The sequence below is a fragment of the Capronia epimyces genome, assembly GCF_000585565.1.
Source record: "Capronia epimyces CBS 606.96 chromosome Unknown aczIQ-supercont1.2, whole genome shotgun sequence".
Lineage (NCBI taxonomy): Eukaryota > Fungi > Ascomycota > Eurotiomycetes > Chaetothyriales > Herpotrichiellaceae > Capronia > Capronia epimyces.
In genome coordinates this window covers 1,381,669-1,406,881 of record NW_006912905.1, presented here as the reverse complement: position 1 = coordinate 1,406,881, position 25,213 = coordinate 1,381,669, and the positions used below count along the sequence as shown (strand labels likewise).

Sequence of the window (25,213 nt, the reverse complement as noted above, 5' to 3'; positions counted from 1 at the left end):
GATGTGGAGTTCCGACGCCACCGTCAGAACCGGGCGCTTGCTTGCTGGCCATTTGAACTTGGGGCTGCCCGACAGGGGTGTTGACCGCCGCAATCAACCTGCACCATTGGCTACAGCGGCGCGGCCACTGACTTCCACCCTGCACATCACCACAAGCCTGATTTAGCCCACTCCCTTGACACCAGGACGGACGTGCTGGAGGGTATGGCACAGGCACACGCTGTTACTTCAACCGTCGCTGCAAGGTCCGTCATCTCGTCCTCCGCCGCCGCCTACGCCTGCACCCACGCCCACGACTCGTTCCCGAAATCCCTATCCTGCGATTTTTGCCAGTGCCCAGTCCGATGATTACAGGAGCTTTCCCAGGAGCACCAACCTGTCGGCCATTGCGCGCAGGAGGCGGGCCTGGAGGAAGGCATTTGCCTGTTGTCCAACGTGCGGTCAATCGTGTAGGGTTTTGATTTGGGATCTGGACATATTGAGCCCCCTGTCCACTCCATGCAGGTGCGTCTTGTCCAAATGCCCGGGTCATCATCATTCCATACCATCACCATCACCATCGTCGGTGCCATGTCTGACGCTCGCCGGTGGGTCGGGTGTCTGGACATCCTTCACGGCGATAACCTTTTGCATGTCCCGTTCGTTGGTGTAACTGACTGACGTGATGACTCTCACAGACTTCAACACGGAGCAGAGACACGGGCGCGAGCTTCGCAGCCCGGAGGCGGCACCTTCCACAGTTGTCGATAAGCGACGAAAGCCATCATGTTACCGAAACTATCGGTTACCTCTACGACGATGACCCCGAGAACGAGTCCCGACATCACGCAGTCTATTCACACCAACATGGCAATTATCAGCCCCCTGTCTCCGTGAACGGCACACAGATGGAGGAGGAACTTGGCTTTGGAAGAACTTCCATGACACGGAAGCAATTACCATTCAGAGATATATCAAACGACAAGGGCGTCGCACACCCAAACGGTTTTTCCACCGGTTCATCCAGACCGGGCCGTTCCTGGGACCAGGATCATACATCGCCTTCACCGGCTTCTGATTCCCGTGAACGCTCACCCTCCGATACTGCCACCTCACAATTCCCTCTCAATAATGTCGACTATGAATCCAGTCCGGCGGGGCTGGCACAAGAGCTGAGCAACCTACAAGCTTTGAGGAGAATGTCAATGAGTGTTGGAGCCACCGATGATCCGGATCTACCACAACTGAGCGCGGCTGGAATGCCTAATGCGCCCTCGGCCAGTGCGAGTGAAGACGACGCCTCTCGGCTTTTCTGGGTGCCTGCTCGCTTACACCCTGAATTGGCCCCAAAGGAGTTCAAGACATTTCTCGAGGGGAAGGCAGAGCAAATACGCAGAAGGTCTGGGGAGTTGTCAGCCTTTTCATCTCCCTCGTCCTCAAGATCGAGTTCGCTCAGTCCTGGTGGCGGAAGTAGCAGCCTGCGCCGGAAAAAATCAATGCTATCCCGTCAAATTGACAGTTCGGTGGGATATCAAGATGGAGCGGAACGATTGGAGAGAAAGAAGTCAGAGTCCCGGAGAGCGGCTCCGCTAGATTCAAACCTGCAAGAGTTGGAAACGTTGGTTGCACACACGCCAGGTCTTTTAAACACGAGTCCGAGCAAGCCGGCCGAGGATGAGTCCGGCGACATCATTTTGCCCTCCGTACCAGGCTCCAGTTTGAAGAGGTCCACCCGGACCACGTACAGGCGGGGTGGTAGTGTCAAAGGGAGAGGAGCAGAGCGAGGGACCTATGCTCAAAGAGCAGCCAGAAGAGCGGCTGCTGAAAGCCCCGGCAGCAGCAGACCAGAATCACCCGAATCTCAGCTCCCCACCATCCCCCCCGTCCCGAGCTTTGCGTCTGTAGATGTGTCCAACCTGGCGGAGACGTTGAAAGACCCGACAAGTTCGTCGCCTGCCGCAAAGACGACGGCTCCAAATTTCTCAAGACCGGCCGGCCGCGAAGTTTTGTCCACCAATTTTGGTTCTTCCGTCCCATCCACCATCGATTCGATTTTCAGAAACGACGATGTTGCGAGGAAAACAAGCACTGCGAGTATGCCGGAGATGCGCAAACCTCTCCCAGTATCCAAGTCTCCGCCACCGACGACAAGCTCTTTTGAGCGAAAGCCTGTACCACAAATCATAGAAGTCCCTCCGCCAGAGGAGCCGCAAATACCCATTCAGCCTCCACGATCCTCGTCCATGCAGTCGCCAATCTCTCCTATCCAACGACCTCCAGCCCGACATCCAGAACGAGTGTCATCTCGAGATGACAAACACAAAACAGTATCACCACAGAGGCCTCCTCTGCCTTCCAAACAATCCCTGCCGAGCCTTGGTCCACGCCTGACATCGACAAATAACCTGCCGCCACCGTCACGGCCTGCACAAAGTCTTGAACAGCCCTCTCCACTCCCTGGAAACGACACGAACACAAATAATCTATCATTTATACCGACGCTCACGGTCGACAAGCGGGCTGACGGCAAGAGGAAGGAAGATGGCAAAAAGTCTAGCTGGAGTTGGCTGCTGGGTAAAGAGGACGGAGACAAGGAGAAGGCGGAAAAGCCAAAGGCCAAAATCACCAAACCCCCTCAGCAACACGACAACACTAGACTTGATGTGCTCCAAGCATCTATTGATGGCGTCGGCAAGGGACGCGAGAGCCTGGTGTTGGACCGGGACGGCTTGAAGCTCGAGGAGGAGCGCAGGAAAGAGAGCCAGCGAAAATCGTCGAGCAGTGGCGAGTCCAAAAAGGAAAAGGAAGGGTTGTTCTCTTCCATCTTTGGCGGAAAGAAAGCCAAAGCAGAAAAAGAAAACAGCTACAAGAAACAGCGCGATCGTGGATTGTCACCCGAGCCACCCTATCGAGAATTGAAACCGGACATCGACTACAACTGGAGCCGGTTTTCGATTCTAGAAGAAAGGGCCATTTACCGCATGGCGCATATCAAACTGGCCAACCCTCGCCGGGCCCTCTATTCCCAGGTTCTGTTGAGTAATTTCATGTACAGTTATTTGGCCAAAGTCCAACAAATGCACCCGCAAATGAACCTGCCCACTAGTGCAAAGCAGCAACGGCAAAAACAACAAAAGGACCAACAGCCGGATGAATTCGTGCAATACCAGCGGTATCAACAGGTGAGTGCGGGAGACTTTGCTGGCGAGGGCGAACGCGATTGCTGACAGTGGCCACAGCAACAGCAGCAGCAGCAAACTGGTGAACAACAACACATGTCCTACCAGGACCAGAGCAGCGATACAACTAGCTACGAAAGCGAAGCCGGTGGTCCAAGGCCAGGGTCAAGGGGTGGCAATTACTCGGGAGAGGGCAATGGAGCCTTATACAACGGCGAAGGATACAATCAATATCATCACAACAATCAACGACAGCAGGGCCATTTTGGACCTCAAATGGACGACGACGATGACGACGACGACATGTGGTAATATTCAACCAAGCCTGGATCGCCGAGGATTTTTCGATTCTTTTTCTTTTTGTCTTGTTTTGTCTTGTGGAGTGGTGGAACATCTGGTCTCTGACTTGAGATATAGCAGACAGATGTTGATTTTCATCCAAATCCAAAAGCTGGATGCGGCGGTTCTCTTTTGTATTCTTCTCCGGTTCGGTTGCGAGCATAGCGAATTGGGAGTGTATAGGACATGTTCAGGGAGGGAGGAAGGGAGATTCCTCGGGGTTGAGGGTGACTTGTAACATCCCACGACAGGGAGCCCAACAATATATGGCCAGGTTTAGTGCCATTGACCTGCTATTGATCTACCAGCCGATGTACATGCATCGTGCCTGGTCTACGCTGGACCGGAAGCAGAAAGCAGCCACTAAGTACTCATCCAGCTGGTCACACGAGTGGTGTATACGGTATGCAGTATACAGTGTACAGTATACAGTAATCAGTATTCAGTATTTGGGGTTGGATGGATCTACATAGAGTATGGACCACTCTGAGTACTGATACTGAGTACGGATACTGAAGACTGAGTACTGGGTGCTCTGTAGGTAGACATGTACGGAGCACAGTAAGTAATATTTGACATATCTCCCGCGCAGGCTGGCGGTGCTGTTCGGGCTGTCAGACGACTTACTCCACACGTACCAGGCAGCTAACTACAGGGATGATCAGAACACTCCCCAGCTCATCGTCGCTAACTACTACTCGTTCACTATCCACACTGCGTCCACAGTCCATCTCCATCTCCATCTCCATCACTCTCCCACCTCGATCTAGATCATAAATCCGGCTTTCCTAACATCCATCGTAACATCACCGCCGAAGCCCGTCCAGACCAGACGCCATCTGCAGTCCAAACCACCAGCCACCACATCACTCCTATCCGTGCCCTCGAACTGTACTCTGTACACTCTCGATTCGTCACAGCAGAACCAGTTCCTGTGCTCGCGGCAGCCTGAATAGCCCTGACATCTGGCATCCACACATCTACGGTCGCACTCACACTCACACTCACCGCCATCCCTCCACCATGTCGGACGCCTACGCACGCGAAGAGTAAGTCGTCTATCTCCATCAAAATTGAGTTCCTGTTTGCTGTCGTTCTGTTCCGTTCTGTTCTGCCCTGCCAGATGGCAATGTTCGTTATCATGACTGTATCTACCTATGTGTTGTACGCCTGCTAACGGGGACTTCCTTACGGCTTCACACAGACAAAACAACGACCTCCTCTCATCTCTATCCCAGAAGACAGCGGCGCTCAAACACATCACGCTCGACATCTACGACAATGCCCGTTCCCAAGACACGCTCGACCATACCAACGAAGTGTTCAGCAACATGGGCACCAATATCCGCGGGTCGGCGGGCCGGTTGACGCGCATGGCGCGACAAGGCGACAAGACTGCGGTGCTGAAGGTGGCAGCCATACTGGTCGTTGCTGTGCTGCTGATTTATTGGATTGGAGGGTGGATTCTGGGCTTGATATTTGGGCGGTAGATGTCCAAGTACACAGACAATCACTTGGACAAAGACGTATACGCACAACAACAACACATTTACAGGGCTTGATTGATCAACGGGATACGGACGTCGACATACATTGACCGACTTTTGGGACTTGGTCAGGTGTGGCAGCGACTCCAATACTGTATGGGCAAACGACATACACACGGCGCTAATCCCTGGTGTGATGATCAAGAAGAATAGGGAGGCATGCTACGGTGGCAGTGGTGGGGGAGGTTGAGGTGGCAGATTCGATTGCTGCATCTTGTGTTTGGACTCGAGTCACGACTGGTCCAACTACGGAACGGAAAGACGAGATACGGGAAGAAAGATGGACCTAGAACAGAGCAGAGCAGGGAAGAGGTTGACAAAGAGTCCAAGAAAACGGACAGATCTATTTTGCGAGCCGTCCCAGGCTCGCCGAAACAGGAACAGCGGGTGCGTTCATAGGGTCGAGAAGTGCAGGTTCGCCATGCAAAGAAGAGGAGCTGAGGTGTAGGATCAAGCTCAGGAGCCAATTTTCTACGGTTCTATGCTATTCTGCGCAGACACAGACACGTCTATGTCTAGGTCTAGGTTGGTCAATACGCTGTCTGCTGTCGTGATGGACGATATCCGTGCCTGCAGCTACACCTGTACCTGCGTCCACAACCCAACTCAAACACAACACAGCACCTACACCTACAGCTACATCCGCAACCCAACCCAGCCCAAACACAACACAACACAACACAAGGAAGATCCCGTCTCACATGCTTCCCACTTCCTACGTCCGACATGGCGCTTATACCTTAGGTATCTACCTACCTGCCTACCTACCTACCTAGGACTTGCTCGGCCCTGCTCTGCCACGGCCTTGTCCTCGGCTGTTTCCTGCGTGGGACGCGGTAGGAAACCACGTGCACGGGACGTTCATTCCCTGCCCCTGTAGTGAGGAGACGGAAGGGGAAAGTGTTGAGACCTAGAGAGTTTGGTCAAGGTCTGGGTCGGGATCTGGATCTAGATTTGGATCTGGCAGACCGGGAGCCAGCAAGACAAGAGTCGAACGAAGTCCATGTGTATATCCCATGTCGGTGCCCTGACCTGAGGTCCATTCATCGCGCTTGCAAGGTATCCGTATCCGAGTTTGTATCCGTATCCATATCCGTACAGTTGTCCAACATCGTCATGGCAAGCCTCCGCGAGGACAAAGGCAAACAGTTTTGGAATGCTGTTGAGGAATCGTACAGTATGTCGCTGGACATGTAGTGGCAGTGGCAGTTACAGTGGCAGTTACTAGGGACGAACACTTATAGGTGATTGATTACTCCGTACCTATTCTGTACAGATACAGAGTACATACTCCGTACTACTACACCACAACAGTCTCCCGCAGTGTCGGTACTGGTGTTGGTGTTGGTGTTGGTGTTGGTGTTGTATTGCTATCCGTACACCGTTTTCGTCTTCGTTTTCGTCTTCGTCTTCGTCTTCGTCTTCGTCATCCTCCATCCTCTCTGCTCTGCTCGCTACCGTCTGCCGCAGTATAGTGGATAGTAGATAGTAGTCAATGGAAGCCCCAAGCCCCAAGACCCAAGCCTGAAGCCGAAGCCTGAAGCCGAAGCCTGAAGCCGAAGCTTGAAGCCCGAAGCCCGAAGCAGAACGTTTCATTGAGAGACAAGCGCCTGCAATTGCAATACAGCTTCCCAGCTTCAACACCAACGGTCCCTGTGAACCAGCCTGTCGAGATGGCTGCTAACACCGAGACTGAAGTTCACATAGTTCACATGAAGGCGAAACCAAAACCGAATCCGAATCCGAATCCAAATTTCAATCCGAATTTCAATCCGAATCCGAAACTGAATCCGCCCTGAAATCCCCACCCAACGCCTTGCTTTTAAAGGACCCAGTTGGCCCTGCTCATGTATCGTAGACTGTGTGACCTGTAACCTAACCTGTACTCCTGGCCTCAATCCCGATCCAGTGGCTGTCTAGCACATGGCACATGGCACATGGCACATGCGTGACTGAATAATGCAATACCATGTCCCTAGTAGCCACCCATAACCGTACCCGGCATGCTGTCTAGCACATAGCATATGGCACATGCGTGACTTAATAATGCAATACCATGTCCACCCATAGCCGTACCTGGCATGTTGTTACATGGCATCCTCGAAATCCTCGTCTTCCTCCGAGTCGCCATCTGCCCCGTCATCTTTCAGTTCAACCGAGGTCTCCGCCGCTTCGACCTTGACATCATCGCCATTCGGATTGGAAGAACCGTTCTCGTTCTCGTTGTCGTTCTCGAACTTGACTCTCTTGTTCTCTCTCTCCAGGCTGGCAGGGGTGTTGGCATCACTGCTAGGTCCGCTATCCTCGGCCAACTCCCTCTTGACCCCGTTGATCGACTTTAGATCCTGACCCTGTCCTTGAGACAGCGAACTTGGTGGTGTACCCAGGTGGCTGGTTCCCGCCACGTCGACGTCCTCAAACTCCAGGTCCTCGTCCTCTTCCTCTTCCTCGTCGTCTTCTTCTTTCGCCCGCTTAGCCGCTTCTTCACGCTCCCGTTCCATCTCCGCCATATAAGCGGCGACTTCATCCTGCAGCGTGTTGGGCCCGGACAAGGCTCCGAGGTCGGGTTTCTTCTCGTCCATGTCTTCCTCCTTCTTAGGGACCAGTCCGTCCACTTCCAAAGGTTCAGGTTCCAGCTTGACACCAGAGGTGCCGGCCGTGGCTCCAATTGCACTGTTCGTGTGCCATACGGGCAGTTGATTCTGCTTGGCCAGTAATTTCCTCCGTTCCTCTTTGCGCTCGGCCTCTTCACGGTCTTGCTCCGCGCCACTGGTCAGATTGACTGCCAGGTTCTCCACCTTGACCATCTCCGGCCCGCGTTTCTGGTTCTTGTTGTCCCGCTTGAGCTCAACGTATTGGTTCTCGGCCTTCCCGCCACGCTCCCGAGGCACGTCTTTCTTCCTCTCCCACGCGGCAATAAAGTCGTTCTCCGGCACGTTCTTCTTGTCGATTTTGAGGATCATATCGTCGAACTTCTTGAGCTGGTCGTTCAGACGACGGATCTTCTCGTGGTTGCCTCGGTCCTGGGTGGCTTGTTCGTTTTGAACCAACGTGGCGTGACATCGGTCGCAGTAGAAGCCTTCGTCGCCGATCTTGTCTAGTATCTCCAGCTCTTCGTACTCGGCTTTGCAACGTGGACAACGCCAGTCTTTTCGCTTCGTCTCATCTTGTTTGTACAGCGCCTCGACCTTCTTACGGAGCTTGGCGATGCGGAATTTAATCGAGTCGATTGCCGGGTGAAAGGGACAGTAGTAGTATTCTCTCGGGCTGCCTCGTTGTGATCCGACCCTGACTTCCAGGCGGGAATGTGTCTGGACCAGGCGCGCGGCGCGCAGAGGGTTCATGAGGCTTCGGATGTCTTTGGGCTGAGCCGAGACGAGGACGGCAAGGTCGTCCATCTGTAAAACGGAATGAAGCATGATGGCGTCGACGATGAGGATCTGTTTAGGGTGGGGGAAGAAGGTGCGGACGGTAGTCCGGATGAGAGTTTTTGCCTCCTCCATGGCCAAAGTCCTGTTAAGCCGATGAAGATGCGGATGCGGGCGAAGGGAGGCAAGTATTATCGATATGGATAGATCGATGGTCGATATATCGGTGGTCTCGCGAGGGTCGAGGGTCGAGGGTCGAGTGTCAAGGTTCGAGGGTCGAGAGTCTGTGATCTCGCGATCCTCAAGGTATCCGTAGAAGAGGGCTCGGGCGAGGACCAGCCATGACAACGTCAATGTCAATGTGTTGACAACCTTCGACAAGCAATGAAGCCGTTGAAGGCCGCGGTCAGATCAGATCAGATCAGATCACAGATGGAGCCGATCGCACGACTGGCTGACTGGCTGGCTGGTGACAGGATGGAGGGGAGGTAGAAGTAGAAGAATACTCTGCACTCTGCACTTTGCACTTTGGCGACAAAGGAGTGAGGCTGGCTGGCTAAAATGCTCCGTACGGTGTAGACCTTGAAGGCCTACATACATGTAAGGTACTGGATGCAGCCTTGTCCGCACTGCGCTGCACTTGGCCTGCCAAGCCTGTCGTGACGCCGCTTTAAGCCAGAGCCTCTGGCCCCGAATTCAGCCTTATGATTGTCAAAGGTTGAAATGTTCCCCGTTCGCTATCAAAGGGTTATCGGGGGAACCTTGGGGCTAAGGGGCCCAGGCTATATAGGTAGTGTATAGTATGCCTAAATCAAACCAGCCTTCTCGTGAAAGAACAAGGCTGGGAATGCCTAAGTTTGACAACAATATGCTCACGGTGACTCTGCCTTGGACCGGCACCACCCTCACGATTACATGTCTCTATTCTGTAGTATTGGTAAATACTATTAGCATCTATAGTCACAGTCGGTTGAGCCTTGTCCGTTCTTTTCGGCATCAAATAGGCCAGTCTGAGAAAATCATGTTCGACTCTGCGAATTATCTACTATCTATCTAATTACGGAGGATCCGTACTCTGTTCTGTACATGAAATACCAATTGCCAACTGCCGATGGTCATGCTCACGGCAAAAAAAGAAGAAGGCAAGAGAATGAAAAAGTGCTCCCGGTGGATGAAGAAGTAGAAGAAGAAACAGAACAAAGGAAAGAAACCACCAGGGCTTTTGCCTCCTCCGCCATCCCCCCTCCGCCCTCCCCCCTCCGCCCTCCCCCTCCGGGGCTCCCACTGGGTCATGCACCGGGGCTAAGGGCTAAGGTAGCCTCGCAGCTTGGTCTCCCCCCATACAAGGGAACCCTCCCGGCATGCCTATTCCTCCACTACGCATGTCGCCTAGTCGTGATAGGACACACGCTGTCCCCTAGTCGTGAAAGGCCACACGCATTGCCCCTAGTCATGATAGGAAACACGCATTATCCCCTAGTCATGATAGGACACACGTATTTCCCCTCGTCATGATAAGACACACGCATTCCTAGTCGTGATAAGACACACTGTAGAGTTTGTAGTTGACAGGCTCGTGGGCAATAGAAATATGGCCGGCCCCCTTGAGGTTGATGTACTTGCCGCCATTGACCTGCTGGATGTTGTAGGCTCCATTGCCGAGGTAGTTGATGTAATACCAGCAGCCTTGGTCTTCGGACGGATACCAATCCGCCGCCTCACCCAGCCACTGGTCGCCCTTGTCGTTGGAGATCTTGAACTGGTTGCCACCGAGCTCGTTGATGTGCACGACGAGACGCTGGTCCGGGTTCTCGTGCTGCGCAGTGGCCTTGGTGCCCGTCAGCTTGGCCTGGCCGCTGGTCAGAGCGTAGCCGACGGCCTCGAAGACCAGGTGGCGCCCTTCAGTCAGGGCGCCGCGCACACCCTTGAACCCGTCTTCGTAGAACAGCGCGTCTTCGAGCGTTTGCTTGCCATAGGGGATCGGAGGCACCACGTCGCCGCCGTATTCGGCGTTGCAGTATGCGTCCAGCCCGATCATGTTGCCGTTGCTGTCCTTATTGGGCGTCGGGGGTTGCGGGAACTCGGGAATGGAGAAATCCGGCTGAACGCAGGTCGGTTAGTTCGCCCGTCAGGAGAGAGGAGAGCGTGTGGTGGGAGAGAGGAGAGCGTGTGGTGCGTATCCCGGGTCTTACATTCTCAAAGTCAAACGCGCCCAGTAGGTTGGACATGTGCTTTCGGCGCCAGTCCGACATCTGGCCAGTCGTGATGTTCTGGTAGCCCTTGGCCTTGAGAAATTCCTCTGTATGCACCCGTTAGACCGCCGACGCAGCAGGTTCCTGTGAGACTGTCACCCTGTACGTACCAACGAACAGAATCTGAGAGGCGTGGTCGGCGTGCTCGGTGAAGACCTTCCCGCCGCGAGTGAAAGGGGAGATGAGGAAGAGAGGCACTCGGACACCTGACAAGAGTTAGCAAGGGCGCCAATCTGATCGATCGCCTAGACACTGTGTACCGGGTCCGGAGAATGTGTAGCCGTATTCGTTGTACGGGTCTTGGAACCATTCACCAGGGGTGCCGTAGGGGGAGTGGAATGGCCAAACGTGATCAGCAAAACCACCAGCCTCTGTTTGAGGTCAGCCGACAAACTCGTCCACTTGCCATGCCGCTGTCTGCGAGCCATGCATACTCACCATCATACATGATGATGAATACGGTGCTGTTGTAGTCAGGACCGTGGATCACGGCATCCACGAGAGATTTCATCAGCCAAGCACCATCCACCGGGGCCCGGGGCGGGTGCTCCTGAAGGCTGCCGGGAGGGAAGACCCAGCTGACTTCAGGCAGGGTGCCGTTCAGAGCGTCTTGATAGAAGGCGTCCAGGGAGTTCTGGGCACTGAAGTCCGTTCCCCGAGCGCGGAGGCTCGAGTTTGCCGGCCCGTTCATGAAAGCGTTGAAGTAGTTGAAGCCGTTGTTGGTGGCGTAGTCCCACTTGTTCATGTAGCAGCGCCAGTCGACGCCAGCATTCTCGTAGATTTCTGCCACAGCGGGCCAGTCCAACGGCACACAGTTGAGGTTCTCGCCTTCGCAGCCTGTCACCGAGTCAGCGATGCCGCATCCGCCGCCAACCAAGATGTATACCTGGTGTTTGGTTATCATCCAGCACAATGCCTCCAGAACCAAGAGGCTGAGGCCCGCCAGGGACATTGATAGAGCCGGATTGCCAGAACCAACGGTTCGGGTCAGTGTTGGACAGGATAGACGCCTGTGTCAAGGATTCCCAAGTCAGATTGACGTGTTGCAAGTTGGCATGCCATGCCTCCCAATGGTTGGGTTCATACCGTGTAGTGGTCTCCCACGGTGTAGGCTTCGGCCAAAGCCCAGTGGAAGGGGATATCTTCCTTCTTGAAGTAACCCAGGGCTTGAGGGGCCGAGTGCACCGCCCACAAATCCATGCTTCCATTGTTCATGGCCGACTGGGTGTGGGCCCAGTCGTTGGACCCGGGGTTCATGCACTGGGTACGAGTCTTCCACTCGTCGCCAGCATAGTTCAGCCAGAAAGGAAGAAGATAGTCGGTCTCATCGGTGAGAGTGCTCACGTCCCTTGGCGGACGTCAGCCCTTTCATACCCAGCAGGAGGCTTCCAGGAACAAGGAGCCGGAGTGAGGAGACTCACTGGTACCACACCGGCTTGCCGGTTTTCGGGTTGATTGGGACATTCGGGTCGGAAAATCCACGGACACCAGCCATGGTGCCAAAGTACTGCCCATCGGTTAGAGTGGGAAGAAACGATGACAGCCATGCAAGGCTTCTGCCCAGCGACATACATGATTAAACGAACGGTTCTCCTGCATGAACATGACCACATGCTTAATGTCCGCAAGGCTGAAAGAGTGAACAAGTCCAGCGCTGGCGATGACCAGCGCTATGCTAGGTTTGACCATGCGTGCATGCATTGTGGCTGGGCAGACTTGGACTTGGACTTGGAAGGAAGGCTGTCTTTCTGACGGGTAGGGAGGGCACACAGGGTCTTTGTCTTTTTTATATCAAACCTTTTCCCACTCGGTGGCCACCATCCTTGAATGTTCGCTGGCTTCGGCACTTCGTCTCCGGTCTGTCGATGCTGGAGCCCATTCAAATGCCTCGTATGGAGTTTCGAGAATGCGCCCGGCGTCGCACGTGCATCTCTGTATACCATCCAGATTGGTGCATTCAAGAACCCCTGAACCCAATAACAGCCTGTTCCAACGTCTTCAAGGGTGGGCTTTGAAGCGCAGTGTAGGTTCCTTAATTTGCTTTCGCCATCTGCGGACATCGTACTCAAATGAGACTTGCGGGTTTCTGCTCTGTCAACAGACGTCCTTGCCAGATGTGGACTGGATCAAGCAACCCTCACTGCTATAGTAGGACCCATTCCCATTAGGTGTGGTATCCTTCGAGCAGGGATGATGGCGCCTTCTCGTGTTCTCTTATATACAGATACCCGGCCTGGGGTGGCTGATCGGCGGACGAGGGTGCCCGGTCCACATTGGACTTGCTCCACCAGGCTGACACGTGCACTCGATGATAGGCTCTTCACACCTCTTATACCTCTCTCACCTCTCTGCTTTGAATCCCAAAATTCAACCGGGTGATATGCTTGGAAATTGCTTGTCCCTCACTCGATCCGAGGTCCCGGAGTCCACAGGCTGAGAGAAAGAAGTACCGCTGCTTCCCCTGAAATGGTCCGGAGACGGAATGAAAAGGGGAGGGGGGTAGTTCCCATTCTCCAGAATCCAGAGGCCAGAGTCCGTGGACATCGCCCCCATCACCATCCGGAAATGCAGCTTCACAGACTCACACCTGTTTTGGTTCCGCCAGTTCGTCGCCATGTCCCGATCCAGAGAGCGAGGGAAGATGGCTCAGATCCTGGGCGGAAGCCTGCTGATCGTATCGACCGCGCTTCTCATCTTCCACATGCGATGGACCAGTCTAGCGCCGTCGAGATCGAGGGCACCGCCCTTCAGGGCCAATGAGCATTCCGGCCCGATGACGGCCTCCATGCCACATGACAGTTCCGAGATCGATCTGCATCCAGAGGACCACGTTTATCGCAGCCCCAAAACTCTCCGACACACCTGGAATATCACCTCCGCGCGATTGTCTCCTGACGGAGTGAGCAAAGACGTGTTCCTCATCAACGGTCAGCTGCGTTGATCACCATCACCCACCTGAGCAGGAGGTTGACAAGTCATCAGGTCAGTTTCCCGGCCCAACCATCGAGGCGCGGAGCGGAGACGTGCTTGAGATAAGGGTCTGGAACCTTCTCGAGAGGGATGATGAGCATGTCTCGATTCATTGGCATGGCCTGTACATGAGAGGTCTGTGAGTGTCGCGCTACAGTGCTGAATCATGTCCTCACGCGCTCTCTTGCATGCCCGCAGGTGCAAATCATATGGATGGTGCCAGCGCGGTCACCCAATGTCCCATCCGACCAGGTACAGCCTTTACTTATCGCTTCGAACTTGACGCCAGTCAAGAGGGAACATTTTGGTACGCCCCTCCCCACCACCGGCAGAGAGGAAGGCTGCTCACGGCGCTCAATCAAGGTATCATGCCCATTCGGATGTGCAACGTGGCGATGGGCTGTATGGTGGTCTTGTCGTACATCGTCCATCGGAGAAGTCAGACTTGGCTGTCTATGGATATCGCAAGGAGAGCCTGCTTCTGATCGGCGATTGGTATCATCGGCCAGCCAAGGACATTCTCGCTTGGTTTATGGACCCTTTGTTTCATGGAGCGGAGGTCAGTTCCTCAGTTCCAGATAGATTTGGTCAAGGCAGGCGGCGAGACCAAATGTCACTGACCTGTGATAGCCATGTCCTGACTCGATGCTGATCAACGGTCGAGGCCATTTCGACTGTTCAATGGCTGTGCCCGCACGCCCTGTCGACTGCCACGCTGTTGGGACACCTTGGCTGCAGTTGGACAAGCAGGAGCGGCAACGGCTTCGTATAGTCAATGTTGGGTAAGAGAAATCACATGTCTCTATGATCGCGCCGAACTGACCAGCATAGCACTTTTACCGGCATCACGCTCACCATCCCCGACGCCGAGATCCAACTGGTTGAGGTCGATGGTGGCCAAAAAGTCCAGGCAACGGAGACGACCGATTCAGTCGGTATCCTTTACCCTGGCGAACGAATGGATCTGGTTGTTTCTTGGAGCGAGCTCGGACAACAGCGTCCTTCTCGACTCATCATTTCTTTGGACCCAGAGTACGGAGGTGGTGTGCCTGATGTTGTGTTCCACGGCTGACTCGAAGTTGTGATAGAAACTTTCAAACCCCCAACAACGCCCTCACTGCCACTCAATCCTTTCCCATCGCCGACGCCAACACCATACCTTCGGGAGAGAATGTGACACCAAACACGGAGAGAAATATGACCACTCCATTGAATCTCGCAACCGTTGGGGGACAAGAGCTCGCTCAGCCGCTTCCAGAACCCATGGATTTCATCGTGCTGTATAGCGCGATCCAGATGTTGTCGCAGCAGAAGGGGATTCCCCAGGGGTTCCTCAATCGTACGACCTGGCGCAAGCAGTCCTCACCCAGTCTGCCGTTGTTGACACTCAAGCGTGAAGACTGGGACAAGCATCAACTGGTGGCTTGGACCGGGCCCAAGGCGGGTTGGGTTGACATAGTAGTCAACAACCAAGACGGGGCTGGTCATCCATTCCATCTCGTGAGTTTCATCTCCCTCTCGCGTCCAACCGTCCAACCGTCCAACCGTCGCACCTTCTCTAATGTCCTACCCTGATGCATCAGCACGGAGCAGACTTCTTCGTTCTTTCGTCGTGGCGAGGCCAGTCGATCAGCGACTATTATAATCCCTGGGACGGTAGACAAACTCCTCGGGGTGACCCGCTAAACACGGTCAACCCTTTGAGGAAGGACACTGTATATGTGCCTGCGTTTGGATATGTTGTCCTGCGGTTTCTGGCGGACAATGAAGGGATTTGGATGTTCCACTGTCACCTGCTCTGGCACCAGGCCAGTGGCATGGCCATGTCCATACAAGTGATGGGCGATGGCGAGCATGGGTTCAGCAACCACACATTTGGCGAAGCAGCCCGAGACTATTGTGTGAGTGAGTCTTGACAGCTAGATAGATTGTACCTCTCACGATCGAGCAAGAGATACATGAATATAGAGTAAATTGTAGAACACCTAACTCGCCAGGAGTTGAGAGGCCGCGAGGTACGGGATATACCTACCGAGCGGCGATCCGTAATTACGTGTGTGCGTAACCACGTGCTGGTCACGCTGTTGCCTCTCAAAGCCGTGATAGTACCCTTTTAGAACTTACCTGAATTTCTCTTTCAGACGCGCATGTACAGAGTACGAAGAGTAATTAGACAATACTGCGTAGATAGTAGGTCAGTCTCAGCCAGGGCTGTCAAACGTAGGCAATCCCAGCCTTGCTCTTTCAACCAGGCGGCTGGTTTAGGCATACTATATAGCATGCGCTCCCCCGCGACCCTCTGATAGAGAAGATGGAACATCGACAAGGGCTTAGTGGTTAGTGACGAGTCCTCAACGCATGTGACATACCACGGAGTATGGTTAATCCCGACGTTCTATCTTCTGTCCCGTACTCGAACAGGGACACTCACAGATGGCTTGAAAAGGTAGAAATGGGATCATAGACGATGGTGATAGAGATAGAGAGGAGAAGAGGGGAGGGAGTGCTCTGTACGGACCGTACCTAAGCCCTTAAGGCTAGCGGCTCTTGGCGTATAGTTGCATTGGCGTAGCTGGGACAAATCATCATCATCATCATCAGTCCCGTACACTTGGCGAGAGACGCAATCGTCGAATACTTGATCCTTCCAGATGAGAGACCTCTTACCTACACACAAGCGAGAGAGAGAGAGGGAGTGTGTGTGTGTGTGGCAATTCACGTTTCACGCGGACAAGTTGGAAGTTGGTTGTTGGTTTCGCCGGTGCCCACTGGCATACCCCCCCTGCCCCCCTTTCACGTTCAGCCTTTCCTATGTATACCATGGCGTGGCGTTGCGGCAATGGTTGATGATTGATGGTTGATGGTTGATGCGGTCCTGTCCTGTCCTTTCTTTCACGTCGGATTATCCATACCTTCTTTGAAAAGGCAAAGCTGTTGTAAATGCACTTTCACTCTCTTTCACTCTCTCACACTGTGTCTCTCTCTCTGAGTAGACCTGACATCGGTCATTGACGTGGTATGGTCACTGTTTGCGGTTCGGTTCGCGACAAGCTCTAGAATCTTGCTGGTATGGCCTATTGCCAATGTCTTCCTCTAACTGTAGGTATCGGTCCGTACAGCTGGCTGGGCAGCGTCATATCTGGTACAGGACAGTACAGTACAACTCACAAGATCAATCTACGCTCACTTACTCACTCCAATCCACGTTCACTTACTCACTCCACCTCATCCACTACTTTGGAAAGCTTCACCGTTCTGTTCAGCTCAGTCCAGTCTCACCTTCGGCGCGGATCCCGTTCGCCGCGCCTTGTCCACATGCGGCTTGAGGCCTTGTTGTGCCCGCGCCACCAACTCTCTCGGCGACGGCCGTCGAGCCGGATCCAACCTGACACAGTCCTCGACGAGATCCATCAGTTTCGAGCTGTAGCGCGAATTGTTCCAGTGCGAGAGAACCGAGTATCCGTTGTGGCGGAGGGAGCTTTCCGAGGTTTCGTAGCGCTTGACCCGCTCATACAGGTCCAGGTTGTCGAGTTCCAACTCCATCAGCCCGTAGATGTTGGCGCCGATCTGCCAGATCACGTGGGCCATGGTGAATGGGTGGTCGGGCCCGCCGAGGACCGGGTGTTTCCAGTGCCGGCCGTATTGGCCTTGCCGGAGTTGTTCCTGGATACAAGCCATCTCGGTCAATAGGGTTGGGGAGGGGGAGGGGAGAGGGAGTGGTGGCCGGAGATACGATTGATGGACGATTAACAATGGGGACACGCTTACCGGCGGACACCAGACGATTGTTCCCTGATACTTCCACCGATGACTATTGTGCACGTCGTCGCGACTCGTGTACTCGGCCATTCCCCAGTCGCCGACCTTGAGGGTGGGATAGTTGATGAGGTCCTCGTCAGTGCTGGCCTCACACATCAGGACTAGTCGGAATCAAATCAGTCAGCAGCTTCTTGATTTCTCTCACCCCCAACTCAACTCCCGTCGGGACGCATCGATAGGGCATCGGCTCACCATTCTCATGCTTCAGATCAAGGTGCAACACAAAATGGTCCTTGCCCGGCGGTGCCACGCTCTTGTCGAATCTCACCGTGCTCATATGGTACGCTGTCTGGGCAAAGCCGTACAACGCTTGCCAGATGAATGCTTCCGGTATGTAGTCCCTAGATTTCACATGACGATGGTCAGTCAGATTCGTCCAAAGACCAACTTCCCTGCCTCGGGCTTGGCCCAATCTTCTCAATTCCAACCCACGCATTTGGTTCAAAGACAGGTCTGGACGTACTTATGCCGCGGGTGCTCGTGATTATGATCCCTGTACCTTTCGACCAGACCAGCCAGGGTCCCGTGTCGGTGGTATTCCAGGTAATACCGCCATTTGGGTGGGTCGGCTATAAACAGTTTGTATTTGCGGAGCCCGCCCACGTTGCGACAGCCTTGGTCTGCCAGTCCTCTCATGATCAACACTTCCCAGGGGATGGCGAGGTGTTTTTGGCGATCGACTTCGCGGTCGTCGATGTCGGTTTGTTTGATTGCCATTGTCTGCAACAGAGCATTACGGCAAAGGTCAGATGGAATGTGACTCGGTGGCCCGGGGGATTTCCAGACCACTAGGTAAGGTGATCAGATTGACTTACATCAACGGCTCTCCCGTGTCTGTCGAATTTGGTCCATTGGCCTACCATGCCGAAAGATCCACGGCCGAGCAGATGCGTACACTAAGGGAGGGAAGATGTTAGCCTGGACACAACACCAGAGTGCCGGTAGAAAGCACCCCTGGACAGTGGGTCAGATTGGGGAATAGCAGATTGCAGAGTGGACGGTACAGAAGCATCCCTGGGCAGCGTGTTGAGACGGTACAGAAACAGGCTTGGGCAGGGTGTAACGTTGGGGAACCCAGAGTGGACAAGCATCCCTGGGCAGTGTGTCGTGACGGTACAGAAGCACCCCTGGACAGCTTGTTGGGACGATACAGAAGCACCCCTGGGCAGCGTGTTGGGACGGTACAGAAGGACCCTTGGGTAGGGTGTAACATTGGGGAACCCAGAGTGGACGGTACAGAAGCATTGGGACGGTACAAAGCACCCCCGGACAGCGTCAGGGTGTCGGTGTCAAATTAGGCCGGCAGCTTCAGAAGTCAAACAACGGCAACGGCTTAGAAGTGATGTGATGCAATGGAATAACGACAACGACAACGACAACATACCTCCCATTGTTCATCTTGATCATCATATCGAGCCCTCGACAGCGCAAACAGCTCCGCTCCGGAATCAAACCAACTCTTCCGCCTCCAGCGCGAGAGGCGGCGCTGGACTTTGGCCCGGTCGCGGGTCCATTTGGCGCGCTCGTCGATCTGGACGTTGTGGACTGGGACGGAGAGGTGCATGGTGTGCGAACCGAACTTGAGGTATGGCTGGCGACACGGCGGACGTGGCTGTCGAGAGGGGGACACACAGCGTATAGATTAATTAGCCAGAGGGACAGAGAGAGATCTCTCAACGATCCTCCACCAGATATTGCTCAATACCTTAGCCAGACGAAACGAAACAACAGCCAGACTAGAAACGCACTCGTACTCCTCCTCGGGCAGGAATCACAGCACAGGAAAGAAAACTAAATAATGAATGAGCCAGCCAGCCTGGGCCGATCCCAGCAACCAACAACCGGATGCGGTGCAGTGACTGACATCGTTTCTTCATCTTCCAAGTAAGAATGGAAGTCAAGTCCTTTGACGAGGTGGGCATTCACACCCAGCTGGGACCAAGAGAAGCAAGCATAGATGGTGAATCGACAAAGGCAGATGGAAAACAAAACCACGCCTTAAGCCTGTCCCATGTTACCGAACGCGATGCTGAATCAAGGCCGGATTAGTTGCAAGTAAGTACCTAGTAGGTCGCTCGCTGATGCTCCTACTCTGTACAGTTGGAGCTGGGTTGAGATAGACAAAGACACATGCAGAAACAATGCGAGGCTTGGACCAGGCCCGGGCACGGTCCTCTACTGCATTCTCACCATCACCCACCACTGAGGTGACGGGCATGGCATGTCTCAACCTCTCTCATCTTACCTCTCACCTCCTTTATGCATCACCTCCTTTGTTCTTCGACCTTCCGCTTGCAGTCGAGTCGACGGCAACAGGCACTCACTCGTTCACAAACAACAACGTGCGGTCCTTGGTTAAGATTGACACCCAAACACAAACACAAACATCATCGACTTCATTCAGACTTCATTCATTGCGACTGGTAACTGCATCAACAATCTCAAATCAAATGCTTATACTCCATCCCCCGGGCCAGGCCACGCGTGCTCGTGCTGGTGCTGGTGCCCGCTCACGTCCACCTCCAACATCTCCTAACCTGCAAATATAAATAATGGCCGTATTAACTAGTTGTTCGGTCAGGTCAGGGAAGGGTTCCAATTCATTCCCGCCGGCTCGAGACCTGCCTCTGTTCACTTTTGTAGTTCTTTTTGGCGCTGCTGCTGATGCTGAAAATTAAAGGCATAAGCCCCCCCCTCCGGCTGAAATGCAGAAATGAATATCGCAATGCTCGTGGTCAATGTAAGCGAATGTATCGTCGCCGCAGAAACAATCTCTATCTGAGTGGCATTCGCTGATCCAGTCGCCTCGATGGCCTTCCTGGACAATGGTTTCGTCAAATTCATCAAGCTTGCAACAAGGCAAGAAGGGCGTCAAGTTCCTTCCAATGCGATTGGGTCATGGCAAACTTTCGATGCTTGCGTGAGACAACGTGCTAGACACGGTCAGTAATCAGTACATCCAGTTCAATCACAGCTGCCTCACCTCTTCAAAATCTTCATACTTATCCCGACAATTCTCGCAATATCCCGGTTTGGGATCTCTCTTGACCGCTTTCTTTCTTCTGGTCGACTGTACAGCGCGTTCTGCGGCAATGTCGTCTGCATGTGACTCTCCCTCTTCCTGGATCCCTCCCAGCTTTTCTTGCGCCTTGCTTTTGGCTGCTCGTTGTGGTGCAGGAGCCCGGACGGTCTTGAGGGCCCCGGCAAGGTCATTCATCCGGTGCGAGGACGGGATCGACCCGACGGAAAGACTCCCTGTGTGGTGGGTACGTTCCAGAACCTGCCGCTTCAATTGATGATGTACCTCCTTGCTTGTCCCGGCTTTGACTCCAGTGGCGGCAGTAGAAGAAATCATCTGTGACTGAATGGCAGAGGTCAGATTCGACCTCTGGATTCCCGACGCCGCAGGCTCTCGAGCCATGTGCAGTTGTGCGGGCCGGACGAATTCGAAACCCGGTCGTTCAGGCATGGGAGGAAAGGAAGAATGCCGGTCAGGGGCAGCAGTGGCGGGTTTCCTGTCCTTCTTGTCCATATCCAGGTCCGTGGCGGTATTGTTCTGCACCACCCCAAGAGCTTTACGTGGGCTTGCCCGCCGTGGTGCATCGAGTTTGGTTGTTTCCACCGACATATGGGAGCGTGTCCGGGGAACGTGCTGCTCCCGTTGCTGTTGCTGCATGGCAGCCATGTTAGCCCGCTTGCGTTCCTGTTCGATTTCCTTCTTCATTGCCGGGTCTTCGATGAACGGACATTTGCCCATGCTGGCAGACCGAAACTGTGGCCATTCTCCATCTGATCGTCGTGCCACTTTGGGATATTCCCTGACCATGGTGGGCCGATATTTCTCCTCCATGTCATGAACGTAGATGAACGGTCCTTTAAATGGCACCAGAGACAAGAAGGGCTGCTCTCTGTCAGAGGTCGTTCCCAGCTTTTCATTTTTCAAGACTTGTCCCAGATCCTGATGCTGGTGTCGACTCGTGTGGGTTGATCCACGAGCATAGTGACCATGACTCGCCGAATCTTCTAGGATGGACCCCAAGACTCTTTGAAGTTTCTCTGCCGCCCATATCTTCATCCCCATTTCCTTCCCTCGAACGAGAATGTCCATGTGGTTCATTCCCTCACGTCTGACGCTGGCCGGCATGTGCCCTCGAGGGTTCTTTTCCAGGAGGGATGGATTAATCGTTTGCGGATGATCTTCGACTGGGGAATGCTGCTCGGGGTCGTTTGCATGTTTTCCCGACTCGGTGGGAATATGACGGGTGGTCACGATATGAGTTACAGCCTTTGAGAAGAACTTCTCTTCTTTCTATGACAGAGTCAGCGCACAAGAATGGTCCATTGCAGGAACAAAACATACAGCTCCAAGGGAGGTAACTTGTCGGAGGAAGCGAGACCGTGCCTCCTCCGACACGCCATCAAAGTAGAAGCTGAACGTGGGGAACAGTTTGCGGTAATGTTTTTGCCAGGTGCGGATGGTGTCTTCCTTGGTGGAGACGTCAACATTTTTGGTCACCCGCAGACCAGCACTCTTGTCTCGAGCGGCAACTAGTTTTCGTTGGAAGGCGGTCGACCCCGACTCGCCATGTCCTCGTTCAAAGACGCGGCTCTCTGCCATGGCGGATTGTGGCTGCCTCTGCGGCGTGACCGGGGGATTGGGGTCCCGGGCATTTTTCTCGACCGCCACCCGTTTCTGAGGAGGTTCGTTTTCCTGTTGGGCGAGATTCGCCAGGCTTCGAGGCCGTTTCGAGCCACTGTTGCTGAGCAGCCGGTGGGGAGAATTGGGGGCATTGGCAAGGCTCGCGAGAGGGAGTCGACGGGACGGATTGGCCATTTTCGCCAGAGGGTCATGAGGCGAGGGCGGTACAAATACGGCAGCTGCCATTCATAAGGATAGATGGAGGCGTCTTGAGGCCTTGTCGACTCGGACTGAAGGTGAAGGGCGTGGGCGTGGGCGAAAGGCAGCGGAGGGGTATGTATCCCGGTCAGCAGCACAACGCGACGCGTGCTACTGCTGTTGTCGACACACCCCGGGCTAAGAGGTGCACATGGTTAAGAGAGGAGGGAAGCGTGGGATAAGGGATAAGTGCAGAAACAGCACAATCAGCACAAGTTTGTCGGAGAGCGAGACACACAGCGGGAGGGATGGGAGAGTTGAAGCTCGACACAGGACGAGAGAGGTGTGAGGAGGTGTAGTGGTGGTGGTGGTGGTGGTGCAGGATGTGAGGTGCCAGGCTGTGGTTGGTGTGTTGACGGCTGTTTGGCTGTTGTTATTGGCCGGGCGGGGAGCTTGAGTCGGGGCAGTCTGGCTGCGCTTTTGCCGGGCAACCACGGCGCTGGCTTCCAACCCAAACAACACCATCCCAGCCAGACAACAGCATTGATGATAACATCTCCACAGGCAATCTGGCGGTTTGTTGTCATGTCCGAGATCAGGTATGGATACTAGGTACACATACTCAGATATCTGATGTTATTACAGATTATGTGCTCCCATGTACAATAATATCTCCTACCTCCCACCTCCCACCTCCCGACCCTTGCTTCGACTCTGCCGCTCCATTTTGCCCTCATGACATGAATCATGGTCAACCCCGCCGCCTCTTCACTGTGCTCTTTTGGTTGTCCCGCTACGCCAGTGGCTGCTGGTGCTGCTTCCTTTGGTCGAAACAGACGAAGGATGCAACTGCGTCGAATGGTGTCGAACACCAACGCTCCAGAACAGCTGTCTCTGCCGCAGCTTGTTGCAACCCACAGCCAGGTCTAGTAGTATGCTTGATCTTGCTGATCTCGTTTCCCTGAAGCGAGTTCGACCCCGACAAACCCGTCGAAGGCCGACGCCAAAGTCCCGAGCTGGACCAAATGTTTGCAAATTGAAAAAGATTTCTCGCTCATTGTCGCTTGCTGCCTCAGCTAATGATATGTCTGGCGCCGTATTTGCCCAATACCCCGGGTTCTTTCGGTTTGGGGCTCCGTTCCCGACCTTTCTTCCTACTCAAAAATCCCAGCATGCTCCCACCTCCCTTTTCGTACCTGGCTCCGGGATCTGGAAGACCGTCGGATGCTATGGGAGGGGTCTGGTCCGCCAGATTGGACCAGCTGCCTGATTCGTCCAGGACCATCTGTACACCGCCTCCTTTACTCGGCTGCCGTGTGGCAGGGATGGGTCTCTGCGGAGGAAGAGGGCGACTGAACGACTTGGAAGATGAGGCTGGCCGCTGTGTGGTTTGTGATTGCGGCAGTGCCGCTGCCATTTCGTCCAGCGGAGGGAAACCCTCCTCGGCATCAGGCGTGAGGGCAATCCCGGCTGTTGATAATGGGGGCGAACCATCGGGAGAAGTGTGGACAGAGTGTGACTCGGGCTGGTGTGTGTCCAAGTGAACGTGCTCGTCAGGCACTGTCCCAGCAACTGCAGCGGCAGCATTCCTAGATTTCGTCAGCACCATCCCACTTTCCTCGGTACGTTAAGGCTGCGGCTTACACATCATAACTGGCCAGGGTATAATCGAAAGGCTCAAACATGGTCTCAATCATGCGGTGCAGCTCGTCTTCTCGGATCTCTTTGCTGGACGCGTCGTTGCGCAGTTCCGCACGGGGCTTTTGTCTCCTCGCCCGGGCTTCCAACGGAGCTTCCTCCAAAAGTAGTTCTTCAAGATCGTATGTGGCGTCAAAGTTTGTCTTCTCACTCGACGGGATGAAGACGGGAGGAATTTGTTTCCGCTCCAGGGCGTCAAAGTCAATGCATTGGAAGAAAGGGTGGTTGGTAAAGGTTTCGAAGCCAGCGGCCCCGATTCGCTTCCGCCGATCCTTTTCGATCAACGAGGTCATGGCGTGGAGACAGGGCATCGACACGGGAGGCTTCGTCACAAAATATCGCGGACTGGCCGCACAGATGTTGTCGACAAGCTCCTCATGAGTCTTGCCCTCGAATGGCCGTTTTCCATAGACAGACTCATACATGGTCACACCCAAGGACCACCAATCCACCTCACTGTAATAGCCGTGACCCCGAAACACCTCGGGCGCCAAGTACGCCAGCGTACCCGACTTACTGGTGAGAGGTTTGCCCGGCTTGAAATCCGAGGCAACGTTGAAATCAGCCAAGTGGACATGGCCTTCCGAGTCTAGCAGCACGTTATCTGGTTTCAGATCTCGATGGACGATGCCCTGGCTGTGGATGTATCGGAGGGCGCAAGCTAGTTCGGCCATCCAGAAGCGAATGGCGTCTTCGGTGAAAGCCTTGCGTTGAATGTGAAATCGAAGATCGCCGCCGTTCATCAAATCGACCACCAAATACAGATACTCGACATCTTGAAAACCGTAGCGAAGATTGCAAAGAAATGGGTGGTTTAGGTGCTCGAGCATCCGCCGTTCGCGTATGATGTTGCGGACACTTTCGGAGCGCACCACTATCACCATCAATAAACAGACTTCAGACGGACAGCTGCCCAAACGTACCTTCATCCTTGCGGATGTATTTGAGCGCAAATGTCAGACCCGAGTCTTTGCGCTCGACGATACGAACTTTGCCGAAAGCACCTTTGCCGACCACCCTCAGAAGGCGAAAGTGATTTAGATTCACTGTGAGAACAGTGAGCACCACCCACGAGTTGTCTGTCAGGGAGAAGAAACAAACCTTCATCGGTCAAGACAACTGGCTTGCCCTGAGAGTTCCCCATTGATAAGCGTGCCGGAGAACAGAAAAGCCTCCAAGGTCCACTTCAAATTTGCTCGGCAGCACCGATAAGAACATATGGGAA

General features: G+C 54.1%; 8 protein-coding genes across 8 annotated transcripts; 3 read left to right on the top strand and 5 right to left on the bottom strand.

The window, feature by feature from the left end:
- Positions 1–570: 570 nt before the first annotated feature.
- A1O3_02320 (uncharacterized protein) lies at positions 571–3,470 on the top strand (the record flags this gene model as incomplete). Its single annotated transcript, XM_007732461.1, has 3 exons — positions 571–642; positions 678–3,161; positions 3,219–3,470. The coding sequence occupies 3 exons, from the start codon at positions 571–573 to the stop codon at positions 3,468–3,470; spliced, it is 2,808 nt and encodes a 935-aa protein (XP_007730651.1).
- Positions 3,471–4,520: 1,050 nt separating this feature from the next.
- On the top strand, positions 4,521–4,987 carry A1O3_02319 (blocked early in transport 1; the record flags this gene model as incomplete). Its single annotated transcript, XM_007732460.1, has 2 exons — positions 4,521–4,546; positions 4,702–4,987. 2 exons carry the CDS (start codon positions 4,521–4,523, stop codon positions 4,985–4,987), a joined length of 312 nt encoding a protein of 103 aa, XP_007730650.1.
- A 2,144-nt stretch (positions 4,988–7,131) lies between these two features.
- On the bottom strand, positions 7,132–8,547 carry A1O3_02318 (uncharacterized protein; the record flags this gene model as incomplete). Its single annotated transcript, XM_007732459.1, has 1 exon — positions 7,132–8,547. One exon carries the CDS (start codon positions 8,545–8,547, stop codon positions 7,132–7,134), a length of 1,416 nt encoding a protein of 471 aa, XP_007730649.1.
- A 1,396-nt stretch (positions 8,548–9,943) lies between these two features.
- On the bottom strand, positions 9,944–12,365 carry A1O3_02317 (uncharacterized protein; the record flags this gene model as incomplete). Its single annotated transcript, XM_007732458.1, has 9 exons — positions 9,944–10,513; positions 10,605–10,711; positions 10,775–10,870; positions 10,925–11,035; positions 11,103–11,501; positions 11,551–11,674; positions 11,751–12,012; positions 12,086–12,171; positions 12,237–12,365. 9 exons carry the CDS (start codon positions 12,363–12,365, stop codon positions 9,944–9,946), a joined length of 1,884 nt encoding a protein of 627 aa, XP_007730648.1.
- Positions 12,366–13,278: 913 nt separating this feature from the next.
- A1O3_02316 (uncharacterized protein) lies at positions 13,279–15,550 on the top strand (the record flags this gene model as incomplete). Its single annotated transcript, XM_007732457.1, has 8 exons — positions 13,279–13,591; positions 13,647–13,769; positions 13,833–13,941; positions 13,998–14,193; positions 14,265–14,416; positions 14,466–14,666; positions 14,723–15,134; positions 15,218–15,550. 8 exons carry the CDS (start codon positions 13,279–13,281, stop codon positions 15,548–15,550), a joined length of 1,839 nt encoding a protein of 612 aa, XP_007730647.1.
- A 1,348-nt stretch (positions 15,551–16,898) lies between these two features.
- A1O3_02315 (serine/threonine protein kinase) lies at positions 16,899–19,017 on the bottom strand (the record flags this gene model as incomplete). The annotated part of the gene is made up of 6 exons (XM_007732456.1): positions 16,899–17,297; positions 17,403–17,554; positions 17,646–17,794; positions 17,917–18,173; positions 18,269–18,349; positions 18,838–19,017. 6 exons carry the CDS (start codon positions 19,015–19,017, stop codon positions 16,899–16,901), a joined length of 1,218 nt encoding a protein of 405 aa, XP_007730646.1.
- A 1,279-nt stretch (positions 19,018–20,296) lies between these two features.
- On the bottom strand, positions 20,297–22,287 carry A1O3_02314 (uncharacterized protein; the record flags this gene model as incomplete). Its single annotated transcript, XM_007732455.1, has 3 exons — positions 20,297–20,386; positions 20,437–21,762; positions 21,814–22,287. 3 exons carry the CDS (start codon positions 22,285–22,287, stop codon positions 20,297–20,299), a joined length of 1,890 nt encoding a protein of 629 aa, XP_007730645.1.
- A 1,075-nt stretch (positions 22,288–23,362) lies between these two features.
- A1O3_02313 (AGC/YANK protein kinase) lies at positions 23,363–25,132 on the bottom strand (the record flags this gene model as incomplete). The annotated part of the gene is made up of 4 exons (XM_007732454.1): positions 23,363–23,879; positions 23,935–24,862; positions 24,912–25,067; positions 25,090–25,132. The coding sequence occupies 4 exons, from the start codon at positions 25,130–25,132 to the stop codon at positions 23,363–23,365; spliced, it is 1,644 nt and encodes a 547-aa protein (XP_007730644.1).
- Between the last annotated feature and the right edge of the window lie 81 nt (positions 25,133–25,213).